This window comes from Nerophis lumbriciformis, linkage group LG03, assembly GCF_033978685.3.
Source record: "Nerophis lumbriciformis linkage group LG03, RoL_Nlum_v2.1, whole genome shotgun sequence".
NCBI lineage: Eukaryota > Metazoa > Chordata > Actinopteri > Syngnathiformes > Syngnathidae > Nerophis > Nerophis lumbriciformis.
In genome coordinates this window covers 24,282,118-24,302,149 of record NC_084550.2, presented here as the reverse complement: position 1 = coordinate 24,302,149, position 20,032 = coordinate 24,282,118, and the positions used below count along the sequence as shown (strand labels likewise).

Here is a 20,032-nt window from a genome sequence, read left to right as displayed (position 1 = left end):
CTTACACTTGCGGTATCAAAACTGTTCAATTGGATCATTCATAATAGATTGTGAAGGTCAAAATAATGTGTTCACTAAGATGCACTGTACAATGGAACAGCTGGTGTGTAATAAGCACAATACTTACAGTATTAACACTTTCTGGGGCACAACAACACAAAAAAGCCAAAAAAACCACCACATTATAAACTATACATTACTGCCATCTAACGTCCGACACTTGCAACTGTAATTGCGACTTACTGTAATACCTGCAAATGTGACTCAAATTGCGATAACGAAACACGATCTAACAACGGGACAGTAGTTGACATAATCGGCTCATTTTAAAAATTTGGAATAAAATTTTTTTATTTTATTACCAAAAACAATTATAATGAGTGTGAATGTTGTCTGTCTATCTGTGTTGGCCTTGCGAAGAGGTGGCGACTTGTCCAGGGTGTACGCCGCCTTCCACCCGAAAGCAGCTGAGATAGGCTCCAGCACCCCCCGCTAATATACATTGGCTTTGCTATTGACCTGCTACTGAATACCATTAGCGATTCTATATGGCGATTTCAACACCTCGAAATGTGTTCACTCAGATGCATCGTACAATGGAACAGCTGCTGTGTAATAAGCACAACACTTACAGTATTAACTCTTTCTGGGGCACAAAAAAAACCCCACCACATTATAAACTATACATTGCTGCCATCTAACGTCCGACACTTGCAACTGTAATTGCGACTTACTGTAATACCTGCAAATGAGACTTAAATTGTGAAAACAAAACACGATGTAACAACGGGACAATAGTAGCCATAATCGGCTCATTTTAAAATGTTGCAATAAAAAAATGAGATTAGCGATTTCAACACCTCCAAATGTGTTACCTCAGGTGCACCATACAATGGAACAGCTGCTGTGTAATAAGCACAACACTTACAGTATTAACACTTTCTGGGGCACAACAAAAAAAAAAAAGACAAAAAAACCCACCACATTATAAACTATACATTACTGCCATCTAACGTCCGACACTTGCAACTGTAATTGCGACTTACTGTAATACCTGCAAATGTGACTCAAATTGTGATAACGAAACACGATCTAACAACGGGACAGTAGTTGACATAATCAGCTCATTTTAAAAATTAGGGGGAAAAAAAATAGATTTTATTACCAAAAACAATTAATATGAGTGTGAATGTTGTCTATCTGTGTTGGCCCTGCGATGAGGTGGCGACTTGTCCCAGGGTGTACCCCGCCTTCCACCCGAATGCAGCTGAGAAAGGCTCCAGCACCCCCCGCTAATATACATTGGCTTTGCTATTGACCTGCTACTGAATACCATTAGCGATTCTACATGGCGATTTCAACACCTCGAAATGTGTTCACTCAGCACCGTACAATGGAACAGCTGCTGTGTAATAAGCACAACACTTACAGTATTACCGGTAACACTTTCTGAGGCACAAAAAAAAAACCCACCACATTATAAACTATACATTACTGCCATCTAACGTCCGACACTTGCAACTGTAATTGCGACTTACTGTAATACCTGCAAATGAGACTGAAATTGTGATAACGAAACAAGATCGAACAACGGGACAGTAGTTGTCATAATCGGCTCATTTTAAAATGTTGCAATAAAAAAATTAGATTAGCGATTTCAACACCTCCAAATGTGTTACCTCAGATGCACCGTACAATGGAACAGCTGCTGTGTAATAAGCACAATACTTACAGTATTAACACTTTCTAGGGCACAACAACAACAACAAAAAAAACCACCACATTATAAATTATACATTACTGCCATCTAACGAACGTCCTACACTTGCAAATGTAATTGCGACTTACTGTAATACCTGCAAATGTGACTCAAATTGTGATAACGAAACACAACGGGACAGTAGTTGTCATAATCGGCTCATTTTAAAATGTTGCAATAAAACATTTTTTGATTTTATTATCCAAAACAATTAATATTAAGACTCAACAAAGTATCAGAAATTAGTACTTTTGAGTACCGGTGGACGAGTACCCATTTCTACCTGCAACTATACATGATTAGTGCAAAAAGTTTTTTGTGATTAATCGCATCAGTTAACTCCTTATTCTTGACAGCCCGAATAATTACCTAATAAATGCTTCAAGGTTCCTTTTTTTTTTTTAGTAATATTCAGAGCGTGTAAATATGCTAAAAAAAACACGATAAAACCAGATACGACTTACATTTACAGTATCAAACCTGTTAAATTGGATCATCCATAATAGATCGTGATGGTCAAAATAACAGAAAGCTGGTTTATTAGTTACTTATCGCTCTGTTGTTCCTGTGAAAATCCATGTGAAATAGTCAAGAGTTTTGTTTTGAAAGACATGTGTTGTTGTTTGTGCATGTTTGTGTGTCTTTAGCACCCCCTGGTGCAGGTGGCGTGCTGGTGCATAGGCGAGTACGGCGACCTGCTGCTGAAAGGAGAGTGCCAGGAGATGGAGCCTGTTGAGGTGATAAACATGTTGTCCTCGGCATGTTCTTTTTGTTGTTGACACATCTTCCAATTAGGTGACTGAGGACAGCGTGCTGGACGCCCTGGAAACGGTTCTGCAGTCCCACATGTCGACCCCGGTGACCAGAGGCTTCGCGCTCACCGCCACAATGAAACTGAGCACCCGCATCACCGAGAACGTGGAGTAAGATTCACTCTTTATTTTTTAGCATGCTTTTCTACAACAGGACGACAAAGGGGAATTTTGCCTATCATTCATAATTCTTATATAAGACAAGAACACATACAGTCATGGTCAAAAGTGTACATACACTTGTAAAGAACATCATGTCATGGCTGTCTTGAGTTTCCAATCATTTCTTATTTTTTTGTGATAGAGTGATTGGAGCACATACTTGTTGGTCACAAAAATCATTCATGAAGTTTGCTTCTTGTCAGGTTCAAACACTGATGACATCTATTAAACAAGACAAGAGGCAAATAATTAAACAGAGACAGAATTCAATTTGGACTCAATATTGAGTAGAGTCGTCTGTACACTGTACCCTTATACGGTATCTCAGCACGCTATGCCCAGAAGATTGCACGCCTCCTTCTTTTATTTTGGACCACATGGCCACCGCTGTTTCCAAAGGACAAAGGTCGCAAAAGGTTCACAGAAAAGGTCGTAAACAATTCACAGAAAAGGTCAGTTCAAAAAGAGTTCGTAAAATAGTTCAAACAGAGTTCGTCTGGAAATTGGGCAGATCCTGCCATCTCTCCTCTTTGAAGTCCTTGGGTTAGAACAATATATTTTTGTTGATTACCATACATGAGAGAAAACAGAAACACCTTCATCTTGCTTTCCCCCCTACACAGTGGAGTTTTACGAGCCTTACTCTAGGTAGGTTTGTCTTCTCACCGGACCCGCAATGTAACACAAAGTTTTTGTGATAATTTAGAAACAATTATTCTAACAGTTCTTTTATTAATTTATTATGGCTCTACTGAAAATGTGACTTGGTCAAAAGTATACATACAGCAATGTTAATATTTGCTTACATGTCCCTTGGCAAGTTTCACTGCAATAAGGCGCTTTTGGTAGCCATCCACAAGCTTCTGCTTGAATTGTTGACCACTCCTCTTGACAAAATTGGTGCAGTTCAGCTAAATGTAATGCTTTTTCTGACATGGACTTGTTTCTTCAGCATTGTCCACACAGGACTTTGGGAAGGCCATTCTAAAACCTTCATTCTAGCCTGATTTAGCCATTCCTTTACCACTTTTGACGTGTGTTTGGGGTCATTGTCCTGTTGGAACACCCAACTGCGCCCAAGACCCAACCTCCTTCTATATTTGCTACTTCTCTTTGTTTATAATGTCTATTTTCTGCTGGATTTACTCTCTATTTTATGCTGCAGCTGTTACATATACTGTAATATTGTACATGGTAATTGTTATATATTATAAACATAATATAATATATCAGTATATAATAATAGATTTTATTTGTAAAAAGCACTTTACATTGAGTATACAACCTCAAAGTGCTACAGTGTATTAAAAACATTAAATTAAAATTAAAATATATTAAAAAAAATAAAACTAGAACAGCAAATAGCTAAAACTAGTATGCATATATCTAAAAAAAAAAAAGGCTTTTTTAAAAGGAGGGTTTTAAATATTTTTTTTTAAAAGCATCCACAGTCTGTGGTGCCCTCAGGTGGTCAGGGAGAGCGTTCCACAGACTGGGAGCGGCGGAGCAGAAAGCCCGGTCTCACATTGTTCGTAGCTTTGTCCTCTACAAATCCTACACTCTTAGAAATAAAAGTGCTAAGTAGAACCATATAAGGTTCTTCGGCTCGTCCTCATAGGAGAACCCTTTTTGGCTCCAAGTAGAACCTTTTTATAAAGGTTCCACCTGGAACCCTTTTGGAGGGTTCTACCTAGAACCCAACATGAAGGGTTATACCTAGAACTGTGTGTGTAAGGTTCTACCCAGAACCCCCCATGAGAGGTTCTACAAAGAACCCACGCAGGGAGTTCCACTAAGAACCCTTTCATGTTTCAAGGGTTACATCTAGAACCCACACAGGGAGTTCCACTAAGAACCCTTTCGTATTTCAAGGGTTTCATCTAGAACCCACACAGGGAGTTCCACTAAGAACCCTTTTGTATTTCAAGGGTTTCATCTAGAACCCACACAGGGAGTTCCACTAAGAACCCTTTCGTATTTCAAGGGTTTCATCTAGAACCCACACAGGGAGTTCCACTAAGAACCCTTTCGTATTTCAAGGGTTTCATCTAGAACCCACACAGGGAGTTCCACTAAGAACCCTTTCGTTTGTCAAGGGTTTCATCTAGAACCCATGCAGGGAGTTCCACTAAGAACCCTTTTGTATTTCAAGGGTTTCATCTAGAACCCACGCAGGGAGTTCCACTAAGAACCCTTTCGTATTTCAAGGGTTTCATCTAGAACCCACACAGGGAGTTCCACTAAGAACCCTTTCGTTTGTCAAGGGTTTCATCTAGAACCCATGCAGGGAGTTCCACTAAGAACCCTTTTATGTTTCAAGGGTTTCATCTAGAACCCATGCAGGGAGTTCCACTAAGAACCATTTCATGTTTCAAGGGTTTCATCTAGAACCCACACAGGGAGTTCCACTAAGAACTATTTCATGTTTCAAGGGTTTCATCTAGACCTGACACAGGGGGTTCTAAAAACATCCCTTTTCAAAGGTTTTCACCGATAACCGTCTTGTCTTCTGAGGGTTCTATAAAGAACCATGTTGTATTCTACAGATCAGTTTAGTTCATATTATATTGTGGTCATTTATCATGTTGACATTGAACAAACATTCAAAACATTTTAATGAGAAAAACATTTATTTAAAGATAGTCCAACAAAACAGGAGAGGCTGTGTAGGTCCCAGGGGAGAACAGGTCAAAAGTCAGCATAGGTCCAGTGGAATCAGCAACATGACAGGCCAGACACATCATGCTGTCCTCAGTAGGTGAATTTGTGTAAATAAATCTCCAGCAATGGTGACATGGCAGAAAGAGACACAAAATAGTTTTAGTTCAATCAATCCAAGGTGCACTTACTGCGCCTTATTGTAAGCTATCTACAAACAATAAAATAATGCATGGTCCAATGAAAAGAATCAGTGTACATACTGTATGTACTAATTGTGACAGTGGAACAGAATCATGAGAAAGTGAGGGAATCCCACAAAGTTTTCACATTGATTTAAATAATGTTGAAATACTTTTCAGTGTTATGTAACAAGTACTCAAAATGTTACGTATTGTAACAATAATGGAAATCTAGAGACGTCACTATGCCAAAATCAAACAAAATGTATTGGTCCAAAATATGTATTAAATAAGGGATTTTTTTTTTAATCATTTTTTATATGTACAAACAAAGGGCAGCAGCAGGAATTTGACCATTAACAAGAACATAAAGCATGAAATCCCATGCTGCAACACATCTACTCACTACTCCCCACTTCCGACACAGTTGTATAGTCTCTTCACTGAAATGGGTACAACACTGTGGTCCTTGATCCCCAACACAAATCTTTCAATGAAAATAAGAGTTTTTCTCAGTTCCTTTGGGTACTGGACAGCAAAAACAATATAGAGTGACATTAATGCACTCATAGCATATGATTTGTCCATGCTGCTGTCCTCAGTCAAAACCTGTATACCATCCAGGTATAGGGTTATCCTTTGTGCCTGCAAAGGGTTCCCCTCGTGTGTGTTATGGAGCATGATTGCTGGAGTAGGCACGCTTGGCTCCTATGCAATAAAAACAGATACATGTCAGTAAATAAAACCTGTTGTGAAAACAGCAAAATGACTCAATGTTGCCATAATATGGATAATGCCAATTCCTAAATCTTGACCTTAAATGCAGTATTTACCTACAGTAGAGTGTATAGAAAAGATGAGTCCTCTCTGAAAATGGAAGGCAGCAGTAGAATTGCTGCATCCCTAATGAGTCCTGAGGAAATAAAATCATTCTGTAATATTTTTTGTTTTCAGAAATACAGATTGTGGCTCCTATAGATACACATATAGGCCTAGATACCTCGTCTTACTGAATCATCCAGGCAGGCATTTATTGCCCTCTGGCAGCAGTCCTTTAAGTCACACATAGATGCTCTTTGAACCATCTTCGTTGCCATTCGATCCAGCTCTGTGATCATCAGCTTCTACAAGGAATTGCTCCTTCATCTCCCACAGAAGCTGTAAGGAGGGATAAAAAGCGTCATCTCAAAATACTTGATGATCATAAATGAAATAATACACATACAATTAAATATGGTCAATTCAATGCTTGAAGATACCAACTATTTTAGGAAGCTTCAGTGCGGGAAACTTTTTGATGATTTCCTCTGCCTTGGCAGTTGCCATGAAGGTCTTTCGGTATGCATAGGTTCGTCTCATTCTCCCCTTTAAAGAGTTCAGATCTGGGTGTACCTTAAGCATCTCTGTAGACATTTCATTGATATGAGCTTCAATGCTCCTTTCATCCTCTCTACATTCTTCACTCTCCTGAGCCTATATGCATTCAAGAAAAATGACAAGCAATATAGTAAGAGGTAACCATTAAGATGAGGTGTACATGTTTTTTAAAAAGTTATATAATATGGAAGAATCATCCTCTCTGTAACCTTCGTCTTGTGTTATCTTTCTGCTACCACTATGTTGGAGACCAAGCTCAAGCCCAGTCTCCCTGCTCCTCCTACCCGCACATTAATGTGTGCTCAACATGGATGTATTAGATCCATGGTGCTCACCAGCCCACCCATCCCTCTGAAGACGAGCTAGATGGCGACCGCAACGCCGCTACCGACAACGTTAAAGCTCCTTCTAACATTGACAATTTATACTATAATATTTCATTAAAATAACAACTACGATAACCTTTTTAGAATGATTTACGATTAATTGTACAGATATATTGTAACCTATTTTGTTATGGCAGCTCTCAGCAGAGCTTTGTCAGGTATTGTATTGTTTGACCACAATACAATTTGTTTGTTTGTTTTCTACAGGAAAACAAACAAATAAGCAAACGAACAAAACATAACAAGAAACAAATGCTTAGTCCACCTTTTACCATAAAAGTCCTCAGCTAGGGTCAAGCATGCTGAAATAAGATATTATATTTAGCTCACCTTGATTCTCAGAAGTTTCTTCTGTTCTCTCTTCTGTTCTTCTTTGTTCTGTTCTGTTCACAGTAATCACTATTGGTATGTCACACCTGGTTTGTAGGCAGGGAAGACCAGACCATGTGGTGCAATCCATGGGGCAACCAGCTCTTAACTCACACATGACAGCCACCATCATGCCAGCTCCCTGGCCCAACACACCAAACCTTGCCCTTTCCCCTGGGAGATCAGGGTTCAATTCCCAGCATCAACAAACCCTGATGTAGTAGCCTAAAAGTCAGCATTACAGTGTGATTTTTGCATCAGTTAAGGCTTGGCCTCTGACATCAAAGACCGTTGTCTATCAATGAACTTATATGCAGCTTCACAACTGGACTAAGCCAGTCAGCAGGGTACAGCAGCCATGGGACGAGGCCGATCATGGAAAAGTATGAGGAGGAGACAAATACATGAGTAAAATTGTCTGTAAAATAAGTGTTTAATATTTTTTAAATTGTCTGTCACTAATCCACACATCACCTCAGTATGCATTAACATGGTCACTCTGCATCAACCAGGCCTTGAACTCACAACTTCAAACTGTATCCCTAGATCACCTGACTTGTAACAAACTTCCAAAAGCCTTTGTCCAGTGAGTCGTATAGCTCACTTAGATGCCCCAGAAAGAGGGGTTATATCCTTGCTGCAGGGACCACCTTGCTAGTTCTTTGCTGTGTGTCATTTCCTCCTGAAGAAGGCAGTAGTGTAACTAAACTAAATAAACACAATTATAACTGCTGCGCAGCAATGGGTCGGGTCCGGGCGATTTTTGGCAAATTAAGGCAATTCTGAGCAACAAACAAGAGAACAGGAAGGCAAGACAGTAGACATTATAATGTTCCTTTTGCACCAGTTGAGGCTAAAATCCACAACAATAGAACCAAAGACTGTGGTCTATCATGCTGAGCTAATTGGCAAGTGACAATTCAACAGTGGCTTCACAAATTGATTAAGCCATTCACTGTTGTGCATGCAGATTTGAAACCACTGTAAATATATCAGTTATCAAGACAAAAGTCTGAAAATACACATATTGCATCTAGACAGAATGGAGATATTGGTAATTTGATTTTTTAATTGATTCGATTTGCTCCATAAGTTAATAACTGATGTTTAATCTATCATGACTCTAAAATGTTTGCTTCACAAAGACCATCTGGCATTTTCATGAGCTGTCATCACCACCTTTGTCAGGGCTTGAACCCAGGTTCTTTGGCACCAAGAACCAGCTCCTAAATCCCTGAGCTATTTCTCAAACGGAATCACTAGCCAGACAGCAGTTGTCAAGGCAGATTTAAAAAATGGTCCTCCCAGTCACAGCTAATCTTTGCCTGAGTCAACAAGATTTGCTGATGAAGATATTGCTTTCTTATAATTAATGGTTGTGGAAATACATTGGTAACAGAACATTTCAGTTATAGGACTGCCATTATTTGTATGTCTGATCAGAAGGTGTAAGGTAATAGACTAGTATGGTGGACCTGATGACTGAAGGCAGCCAGCTGGTTAGCTCAGTCACTATTGCCAGTGACTTTAGACTGGGTGGCAGGTGTTCAAATCCCAAGATGGGCAATTATGTTACAGTTTGATCAACAGGATCTGGGGAAGAAGAGTTTGCTTTAAAATAAACAAAAAAATTGAATATGAAAAGTATTTGTATCAGTAGTCACAAGGAAATGTATTTTGCACCATTATTGGCAAATGTTATCAGGAAGTATGTCCCTGGTGACACAGGATCTTACCCATGCTTTCAACAATCCCTGAAGAACTCTTGCTTCCAAAAACGGTTCTCCGGATCAAAATAGTTCTTACTGGAACCCTTAGTGTTAGTGAGAACCCTTTTAAAACCAATTATTCAGAAAAGGGGGTTTAAAGGGTTCTCTGGATCAAAATGGTTCTTACTGGAACCATTAGCGTTACCAAGAACCCTTGAAAAACCCTTTCTTCGGGAAAGGGTTTTTCAGAAGCAAATGGTTCCAGTTAGAACCTCAGCCCTTGTAGAAGAACCCTTTTGGAACCCTTATTTCTAAGAGTGTATAGTGTACATATGTTATGTAAATAATACGTATATATGTTATATTTTATATTGCTTTTAGACTAATTTATACCTGCATTGTCCTTTCCATCTTTTGTAACTGAGCTACTGTGTGGAACAATTTCCCTCGTGGATCAATAAAGTTTGTCTAAGTCTAAGAAAAGATTTTTGTTCCATCTGACCACAGAACTTTCCTCCAGAAGTTCTTATCTTTGTCTATTTTGATGTCAGATGATACAAAAATGGAGCTGTTTGGCCACAACACCCAGCAATATGTTTGGAGGAGAAAAGGTGAGGCCTTTAATCCCAGGAACACCATTCCTCCAGTCAAGCATGGTGGTGGTAGTATTATGCTCTGGGCCTGTTTTGCTGTCAATGGAACTGGTAATTTACAGAGAGTAAAATGAGGATTACCTCCAAATTCTTCAGGACAAGCTAAAATCATCAGCCCGGAGGTTGGGTCTTGGGCGCAGTTGGGTGTTCCAACAGGACAATGACCCCAAACACACGTCAAAAGTGGTAAAGGAATGTCTAAATCAGGCTAGAATGATTGTTTTAAAATGGCCTTCCCAAAGTCCTGACTTAAACGTGTGGACAATGCTGAAGAAACAAGTCCATGTCAGGAAAACCAACACATTTAGCTGAACTGCACCAATTTTGTCAAGACGAGTTGTCAAAAATTCAAGCAGAAGTTTGTGGATGGCTACCAAAAGCGCCTTAAAACCTTTTAAGGCCCAACCTGTTTGTTTACATGCTTTTTTTTATTTCTCTTTGCTATTTGGGCTTATTGGACTCTAATTAGATTAAAAACTAAGAATCATCTTTTGATATGATGTACTTAGTCCATAAGTACACAAATGTGTACGTCATGTTTAGTGACATGCTAATTCTTATTTTTACACTTTTTTCCCCTCCAAATTCCATTGTATGTTATACTCTTCCGACACCACCAGATGGCAGTATAAGTCCACATAAGTGGCCATAAGACCCCAATTCAGTAGTGTACACAATTTTGGAAATAAGAGCTAAAAGGTGGCGGCCACTCAGGCCTTTAGAGGGACATGTAAGCAAATATTAACATTGCTGTATGTATACTTTTGACCAAGTCACATTTTCAGTAAATTCATAAAGGAACCATACTTAATGAATGTTTTTTTTGTGACCAACAAGTATGTGATCCAATCACTATCACAAAAAAATAAGAGTTGTAGAAAGTTTTTGTACGATTTTGATCGTGACTGTACGTTGCCATCCAAGCAACAATGTCTTTTACATGGACGCCCCTGTTTATTTCAGCAAGACGATGCCAAGCCGCATATACAACTTTATATGATAACAATAGCACCACAAAAAAGACAACATATTTATGAAAATAGGAGATTTTAAAAGAACTGATACTGTTGTTATCGATGCTGTCGGTATTTGGATGGATCGGCCCAAATACTGAGTTCACTTTAATTGGATGAAATGATGAAGGTTTTAACGTCCATCTTCTTGGTTCCAGCCGCATCCGGAGCATCGTGAGTATTTACGGCAGCTGCATTGACGTGGAGCTCCAGCAGAGGGCGGTGGAGTACAACGCCCTCTTTCAAAAATATGACCACATGAGGTTTGGACATGATTTGATCCTGCGAGACCCCAGCTGGGGGGCTGACCGCTCGTCGACCGCGTCCACAGGGCGGCGGTGTTGGAGAGGATGCCTCTGTTTGAGAAGAACTCCCCGGGTCACACCAACGGAGACTCCGCCGGGGACGCCGTCAAAGAGGTGAAGCAGAGGGAGGTCTCACTCCCGCCACAAGCACCTAACCAGGTGAATATAACTCGACTGCTTAATTTTGATTGATTGATTGAGACTTGTATTAGTAGATTGCACAGTACAGTACATATTCCGTACAATTGACCACTAATTGGTAACACCCCAATAAGTTTTTCAACTTGTTTAAGTCGGTGTCCACGTTATGAGGGCCAAAAATATGAATACAAACCATGAAATGTTTATAAATCAGCCTAAAAAAACGTTTGAGATTGTCCGCTCCCAGTATGTGGAACGCTCTCCCTGACCACCTGAGGGCGCCACAGACTGTGGATGCTTTTAAAAAAGGCTTAAAAACCCTTCTTTTTAAAAAAGCCTTTTTTTTTTCTTTTTTTTTAGATATATGCATACTAGTTTTAGCTATTTGGCTGTTCTAGTTTTTATTTTTTAATACACTGTAGCACTTTGAGGTTGTTTACTCAATGTAAAGTGCTTTTTACAAATAAAATCTATTATTATTATTATTATTATTGTGGCGTCAAAATGTACAGTTGTGGTCAAAAGTTTACATACACTTGTTATTGTCTTGAGTTTCCAATCATTTCTACAACTCTTATTGTTTTGTGATCGAGTGATTGGAGCAGATACTTGTTGGTCACAAAAAACATTCATGAAGTTTGCTTCTTTTATGAATTTATTATGGGTCTACTGAAAATGTGACTTGGTTAAAAGTATACATACAGCAATGTTAATATGTGCTTACATGTCCCTTATAATAATAGATTGTATTTGTAAAAAGCACTTACATTGAGCAAACAACCTCAAAGTGCTACAGTGTATTAAAAAATAATTAAAAAAAATAATAATAATAAAAAGATAATAAAAAATAAGTGATTAGATAACAAGGCCCACCTGGGCCATCCACTCACCTGTCGCTGTTTTCGAGGTCGGTCCTTGCACACCCTGTTCCACATCAGGCCTGCAGGCCACGCCCCCCCTCCACATCCTCCTTTTTCATTGTCCCATTTACTCTCTGTAAAGCACCAGTTCCATTGGCAGCAAAACAGTTTAACGAAGAGGTTCTGTGCGCAGTGAGTCAGAACTGATGGCTCTAGTTGTACTATGTTCCTTCTATGCTCCCTCTGGCATTCCAGTAAATGAAGCGTGTGGTTTTTTTTCCCCGAAGGTGTGTAACCTCTTGGACCTGCTGGGGGACACCGAGGAGCCAGTTCAGCCCGGTCCAGCTCAGGGCAGCGCAGCACCCGGCCTGTCCGTCAACACAGCAAGACCTGCCGGGGCAGACCTCCTGGACCTGTTGGGGGGTTTTGAACCACCAACCCCACCGACCTCAGGTCTCACACTGACACACTTGGACTATCAGGTTTTATTGCAGGTCGCTTTCAGTTAAAGCTCTAAATTGGGACTACACCAGACGTTTTGAACAAAAATACATTTTTAAAAAATATAAGAAAATTATATTATCATTATCATAATTTAATATAATTTTTCATGATTTTAATATATTTTTCAATAATTATTTTTATTGATACGGCAATGACAGCTGCCAAACGATAATTTAAATCAATCTGATTAATAACACTTTCAAATTGTAATAAATCATGATTTATTAATCACACTTTACAATTTGGATGAATCACATAAAAAAATTTTAAAAAAAGAGATTAAAAATGTCAATTAACCATGATTAAAAAATCTGATTAATCGCACTGTAAAATTTGGATTAATCACATTTTAAAAAATTAACTAACCACTTTCAAATTTTGGTTGCTCACGATTAAAAAAATCTGATTAATAGCACTTTAAAATTTCAATTAACCACGATTAAAAAAATATGATTAATTGCACTTGAAATTTTGTTTAATCATAATCAAAACATTTGATTAACCACTTTAGAATTTGGATTGATCACAGTTAAAACATCAAATTAATCACATTTTAGAATCTGGATTAATCACATTTTCAAATTTGGATGTGTGACAAATAATAAAATCAGATTAATCGCACTTTAAAATTTCAATTAACCATGATTAAAAAATATGATTAATTGCACTTGAAATTTGTTATTAATCATAATTAAAACATTTGATTAACCACTTTGGAATTTGGATTGGTCACAATGAAAAAATCGAATTAATCACACTTTAGAATTTGAATTACCGTATTTTCCTGACTATAAATCGCAGTTTTTTTCATAGTTTGGCCGGGCTCCAGTGCGACTTATATGTTTTTTTCCTTCTTTATTGTGCATTTTCGGCAGGTGCGACTTGTACTCCGGTGCGACTTATACTCCGAAAAATACGGTAATCACAATTAAAAAATCTGATTAATCACACTTTCAAATTTCAATTAACCATGATTATAAAAATTATTAATTGCACTTAAAAAAATGTATTAGTCATAATTAATACATTTGAGTAACCACTTTAGAATTTGGATTAATCACAATTAAAAAAACAGATTAATCACACTTTCTAATTTGAATGTGTGACAATTAATAAAATCAGATAAATTGCACTTTAAAATGTCAATTAACCATGATTAAAAATCGGATTAATTGCACTTGAAATTTGTTATTAATCATAATTCAAACATTTGATTAACCACTTTAGAATTTAGATTGATCACAATTTAAAAAAAATCTAATTAATCACACTTTAGAATTTGGGGTAGTCACAATTAAAAAATCAGATTATTCGCACTTTCAAATTTGGATGTGACAATTAATAAAATCTGATTAATCGCACTTTAAAATTTAAATTAACCATGATTTAAAAAATGGTTAATTGCACTTGAAATTTGTTATTAATCATAATTAAAACATTTGATTAACTACTTTAGAATTTGGATTGATCACAATTAATACATTTAATTAATCACACTTTAGAATTTGGATTAATCACACTTTCAAATTTGGATGTGTGACAATTAATAAAATCAGATTAATCGCACTTTAAAATTTCAATTATCCATGATCAAAAAAATTATTAATGGCTCTTAAAAAATGTATTAATCATGATTAAAACATTTGAGTAACCACTTTAGAATTTGGATTGATCACAATTAAAAATAGCATTAATCACACTTTAGAATTTGGATTAATTACAGTTAAAAAATCAGATTAAACCCACTTTCAAATTTGGATGTGTGACAATTGATAAAAATCAGATTAATCACACTTTAGAATTTGGATTAATGGCGATTAAAAAAAATCAGATTAATCACACTTAAAAATTTGAAATAACCATGATTAAAAAATGATGAATTGCACTTTTAAAATTTTAATGAACCACTTTTAAATTTGGATTATTTAACAATAAACAATCAGATTAATCACACTTTATCATTTGAATTAATCACAATTAAAAAAAAAAAATCTGATTAATCACACTTTTGAATTTGGATTATTTAGATTTGGACAAAGTTTATTGATCCACAAGCGAAATTGTTCCACTTAGTAGCTCAGTTACAAAGGAGGGAAAGTGTAAGAAGGGAAAGGATAATGCAGGTATAAAATAGACTAAAAATGTTTTGTAGTAGCAATATAACATATATGTAATATTTACATATTATATATATATAAATATATATATAATTAATTAGTTATATTATATTTTTATATAATATTAAAGAAATCAAATTACTCACACAATATAATTTGGATTAATCATGATTTAAAAACGTGTTTATTATTATTAGTTCCAACTCCTAGTCCTGTTATTGCAAACAACTGCTCCCATGTCTTGCTATTAAAAATGATATTTTAACCTACTGTGCTCCAATAAGACAATTAATCGCTGCAATATGCCTTCTTTTTTTTTTAATCCAAAGCCTGCGTCACCTTTTAGTCTTCCAAGCGTTCATGTGCACTCAACATTAATTGCATAAATTCATCATTATTGCAATTTTTAATGATTAATCACATGCGTTAAAATATTCAAATATATTTACACAAGTAGAGAATTTGTACAGCAAACATCAAAGGTGTAGTTTTGCTTTTTCTTTGGCTTTTCGCCATCATGGAAGATATCAGACAAGGTGGTTTAACTCTGGTAGTCTTTACACTTGTGTTACAAGTTTAAAAAAATGTAAATGTGAATCAAATTCCCAGCGGTATACCCGGTGGTCGTCTACAGCCACCAATCCATTTTTTGAAGGCATTGAGAGAGCGAGAACGTGCTGAAGCGTGACTTTGCCCGTGTGCACACAGCCCCCCCCACCACCACCACCGTGTACCAGAAGAACGGCGTGACGTTGGCGCTGAGTTGCGAGAAACAGTCTGACGCCAACCTGACCGTCACGCTCACCGCCTCCAACTCCTCCGATTCGGACATCTCCAGCTTCGCACTCCAGGCCGCCGTTCCCAAGGTTAGTTTTTGACCTTGTCGCCATCAAATCACTCATCAGACACATGATGCAATCTCCTTATTGTTGTTTCATTTTGGCTATAGTCATGTCAAATGGCAACTTTATGGCTTTAAGGAACACGAAAAAAAAAAAAAACTCACCACTAGTACCCTATTTTTCGGACCATAGGGTGACTAGGGTGGTAGAAGCTGGGGATCGAACCAGGAACCCTCAGGTTGCTGGCACGGCCACTCTACCAACCCCGCCATGCCGTTCATTTTGACACATTTTTGAGGGCTGTGTGTAATGTTCTATATTTTCAATGGAACATTTCAAGTTTTGGTGTTGTTTACTGGCGTCATATCGCAGTCTACACGTATTTCTTGTGTGAATGCCATCATATCGCAGTCTACACGTATATCTTATGTGTGACTGCCATCATATTGCAGTCGACACGTATCTCTTATGTGTGACTGCCATCATATTGCAGTCTACACGTATTTATTTTGTGTGACTGCCATCATATTGCAGTCTACATGTATATCTTATGTGTGACTGCCATCATATTGCAGTCTACATGTATCTCTTATGTGTGACTGCCGTCATATTGCAGTCTACACGTATCTCTTATGTGTGACTGCCATCATACCGCAGTCTACACGTATCTCTTATGTGTGACTGCTATCATATTGCAGTCTACACATATGTCTTGTGTGGCTGCCATTATATTGCAGTCTACACATATCTCTTATGTGTGACTGCCATCATATCGCAGTCTACACGTATCTCTTATGTGTGACTGCCATCATATTGCAGTCTACACGTATCTCTTATGTGTGACTGCCATCATATCGCAGTCTACACGTATGTCTTATGTGTGACTGCCATCATATTGCAGTCTACATGTATATCTTATGTGTGACTGCCATCATACTGCAGTCTACATGTATATCTTATGTGTGACTGCCATCATATTGCAGTCTACACGTATCTCTCATGTGTGACTGCCATCATATTGCAGTCTGCACGTATCTCTTAAGTGTGACTGCCATCATATTGCAGTCTACACGTATCTCTTATGTGTGACTGCCATCATATTGCAGTCTACATGTATATCTTATGTGTGACTGCCATCATATTGCAGTCTACACGTGTCTCTTATGTGTGACTGCCATCATATTGCAGTCTGCACGTATCTCTTATGTGTGACTGCCATCATATTGCAGTCTACACGTATCTCTTATGTGTGACTGCCATCATATTGCAGTCTACATGTATCTCTTATGTGTGACTGCCGTCATATCGCAGTCTTCACGTATCTCCTTTGTGTGACTGCCGTCATATCGCAGTCTACACGTATCTCTTATGTGTGACTGCCATCATATTGCAGTCTACACGTATCTCTTATGTGTGGCTGCCATCATATTGCAGTCTACACGTATCTCTTATGTGTGGCTGCCATCATATTGCAGTCTACACATATCTCTTATGTGTGACTGCCGTCATACCGCAGTCTACACGTATCTCTTATGTGTGACTGCCATCATATTGCAGTCTACACGTATCTCTTATGTGTGACTGCCATCATATTGCAGTCTACACATATCTCTTATGTGTGACTGCCATCATATCGCAGTCTACACGTATCTCTTATGTGTGACTGCCGTCATATCGCAGTCTACACGTATCTCTTATGTGTGACTGCCGTCATATCGCAGTCTACACGTATCTCTTATGTGTGACTGCCATCATATTGCAGTCTACACGTGTCTCTTATGTGTGACTGCCATCATATTGCAGTCTGCACGTATCTCTTGTGTGACTGCCATCATATTGCAGTCTACACGTATCTCTTATGTGTGACTGCCATCATATTGCAGTCTACACGTATCTCTTATGTGTGACTGCCATCATATTGCAGTCTACACGTATCTCTTATGTGTGACTGCCATCATATTGCAGTCTACATGTATCTCTTATGTGTGACTGCCGTCATATCGCAGTCTTCACGTATCTCCTTTGTGTGACTGCCGTCATATCGCAGTCTACACGTATCTCTTATGTGTGACTGCCATCATATTGCAGTCTACACGTATCTCTTATGTGTGGCTGCCATCATATTGCAGTCTACACGTATCTCTTATGTGTGGCTGCCATCATATTGCAGTCTACACATATCTCTTATGTGTGACTGCCGTCATATCGCAGTCTACACGTATCTCTTATGTGTGACTGCCATCATATTGCAGTCTACACGTATCTCTTATGTGTGACTGCCATCATATTGCAGTCTACACATATCTCTTATGTGTGACTGCCATCATATCGCAGTCTACACGTATCTCTTATGTGTGACTGCCGTCATATCGCAGTCTACACGTATCTCTTATGTGTGACTGCCGTCATATCGCAGTCTACACGTATCTCTTATGTGTGACTGCCGTCATATCGCAGTCTACACGTATTTTGGGGGTTTTAATGCAGACTAATGAACAGATTTAATCTGTTTGATCTAAAAATGCAAATGTTAGGGTCAGCGTTGGGAGAATGGCCGTGCTAGCAACCTGAGGGTTCCTGGTTCGATCCCCACCTTCTACTAACTTTGTTGTGTCCTTGAGCAAGACACTCTAACACATTTACAGACTTCCACAAGTGATTTTTTGAGTGTTTCTTAAAGCCAGAAAGTTTGATTTGACTGGTTTTGTCCTCAAAGTGTGGATCGTACAACACAAAGCTAACATGTTCATAAATCTGGTTTTCAAATTTGGCTTCAGTAAATTCTACATGATAAATGTGGCAGGGGCACATTTTTTTCCCTATTTTCAAGGGATCGCTAGAGATTTACTTTTGAAAATTCATGTTCGGACCCCAAATATATAAGACTCTCGCCGGGCACTTGCAAAAATTGATGAGTTTTTTTGTTTTTGTCCAGAGCCTCAAAAATGAGATGTAAAGGTGTGCTAATTGTTGTAAAAAAAAAAATGTGTCCACTATTTGTTGAGTGAAAATGTGAAATGTCTTCTTGCAGAGCGTCCACTTACTCATGAAGGCCCCCAGTGGAGACCTACTTCCTGCACGAGGCGCAGCTCAGGTCACCCAGCTGGTCGTTCTCAACAACCCCAACAAGGTGAGTGAGGACCCTCACACTGGTAAGAGTCCTCCCAGGTTCTTCACTTCTAAGGCCGTCTAAATAAAGCGAGGCGACTAGAATCTGAGATTATCCCAGAATTCCTGGAATTTTCTCCCCATTAAAATGAATGGGCCATTTTTCTCACTTGCACATTTCCCACATTTCTCAATCGATTTGGAACCGTTCCCCTCACGCATATCATTCACACACATTTTAGTTCTACACAGGGTAATTCTAGTTCTACACAGAGTAGTCCTAATTCTAGTTTGCCAAAGTAGTTGTAGTTCTACACAGAGTGGGTCTAATTCTACAGAGTAGTTCCAGGTGTACACAGAGTAGTTTTAATTCTACACAGAGTAATTCTAGGTGTACACAGAGTAGTTCTAGTTCAACACAGAGGAGTTGTAGTTCTACAGAGTAGTTCTAATTCTACACAGAGTAGTTTGAGTTTGACAGAGTAGTTTGAGTTCGACAGGGTAGTGCTAGTTCTACACAGGGAAGTTATTGTTCAACGCAGAGTAGTTCTAGTTCGACACAGTAGTTCTAGTCTACACAGAGTAGTTCTAGTCTACACAGAGTAGTTGTAGTAGTACACAGAGTAGTAGTACACAGAGTAGTTGTAGTAGTACACAGAGTAGTTGTAGTAGTTCTACACAGAGTAGTTGTAGTAGTAGTAGACCGAGTAGTTGTAGTAGTTCTACACAGAGTAGTTGTAGTAGTAGTAGACCGAGTAGTTGTAGTAGTTCTACACAGAGTAGTTGTAGTAGTAGTAGACCGAGTAGTAGTAGTAGGCCGAGTAGTTGTAGTAGTTCTACACAGAGTAGTTGTAGTAGTTCTACACAGAGTAGTAGTAGTTGTACAGAGTAGTTGTAGTAGTTTCACAGGGTAGTTGTAGTAGTAGACAGAGTAGTTGTAGTAGTACACAGAGTAGTTGTAGTAGTTCTACACAGAGTAGTTGTAGTAGTAGACATAGTTGTAGTAGTAGACAGAGTAGTTGTAGTTGTAGTAGACAGAGTAGTAAGTATGAACAGCAAGAAGGAGATGTACGTG

General features: G+C 38.3%; 1 protein-coding gene and 1 long non-coding RNA gene across 2 annotated transcripts in view; one reads left to right on the top strand and one right to left on the bottom strand.

Annotated features, from left to right (window-relative positions):
* ap1g2 (adaptor related protein complex 1 subunit gamma 2) overlaps positions 1-20,032 on the top strand; it is an 81,437-nt gene that overhangs the window by 59,940 nt on the left and 1,465 nt on the right. Inside the window, exons 15-21 of the mRNA XM_061935860.1 lie at positions 2,407-2,496; positions 2,555-2,682; positions 11,239-11,343; positions 11,412-11,544; positions 12,674-12,839; positions 15,716-15,873; positions 18,881-18,979. Coding sequence (XP_061791844.1) covers positions 2,407-2,496; positions 2,555-2,682; positions 11,239-11,343; positions 11,412-11,544; positions 12,674-12,839; positions 15,716-15,873; positions 18,881-18,979 — 879 coding nt within the window. The remainder of the gene's footprint in view (positions 1-2,406; positions 2,497-2,554; positions 2,683-11,238; positions 11,344-11,411; positions 11,545-12,673; positions 12,840-15,715; positions 15,874-18,880; positions 18,980-20,032) is intronic.
* LOC133575781 (uncharacterized) lies at positions 5,309-7,421 on the bottom strand. The gene is made up of 3 exons (XR_009811527.2): positions 6,574-7,421; positions 6,407-6,486; positions 5,309-6,281 (listed from the first exon to the last, which is right to left on the bottom strand). It is a non-coding gene; the product is annotated as an uncharacterized lncRNA (long non-coding RNA).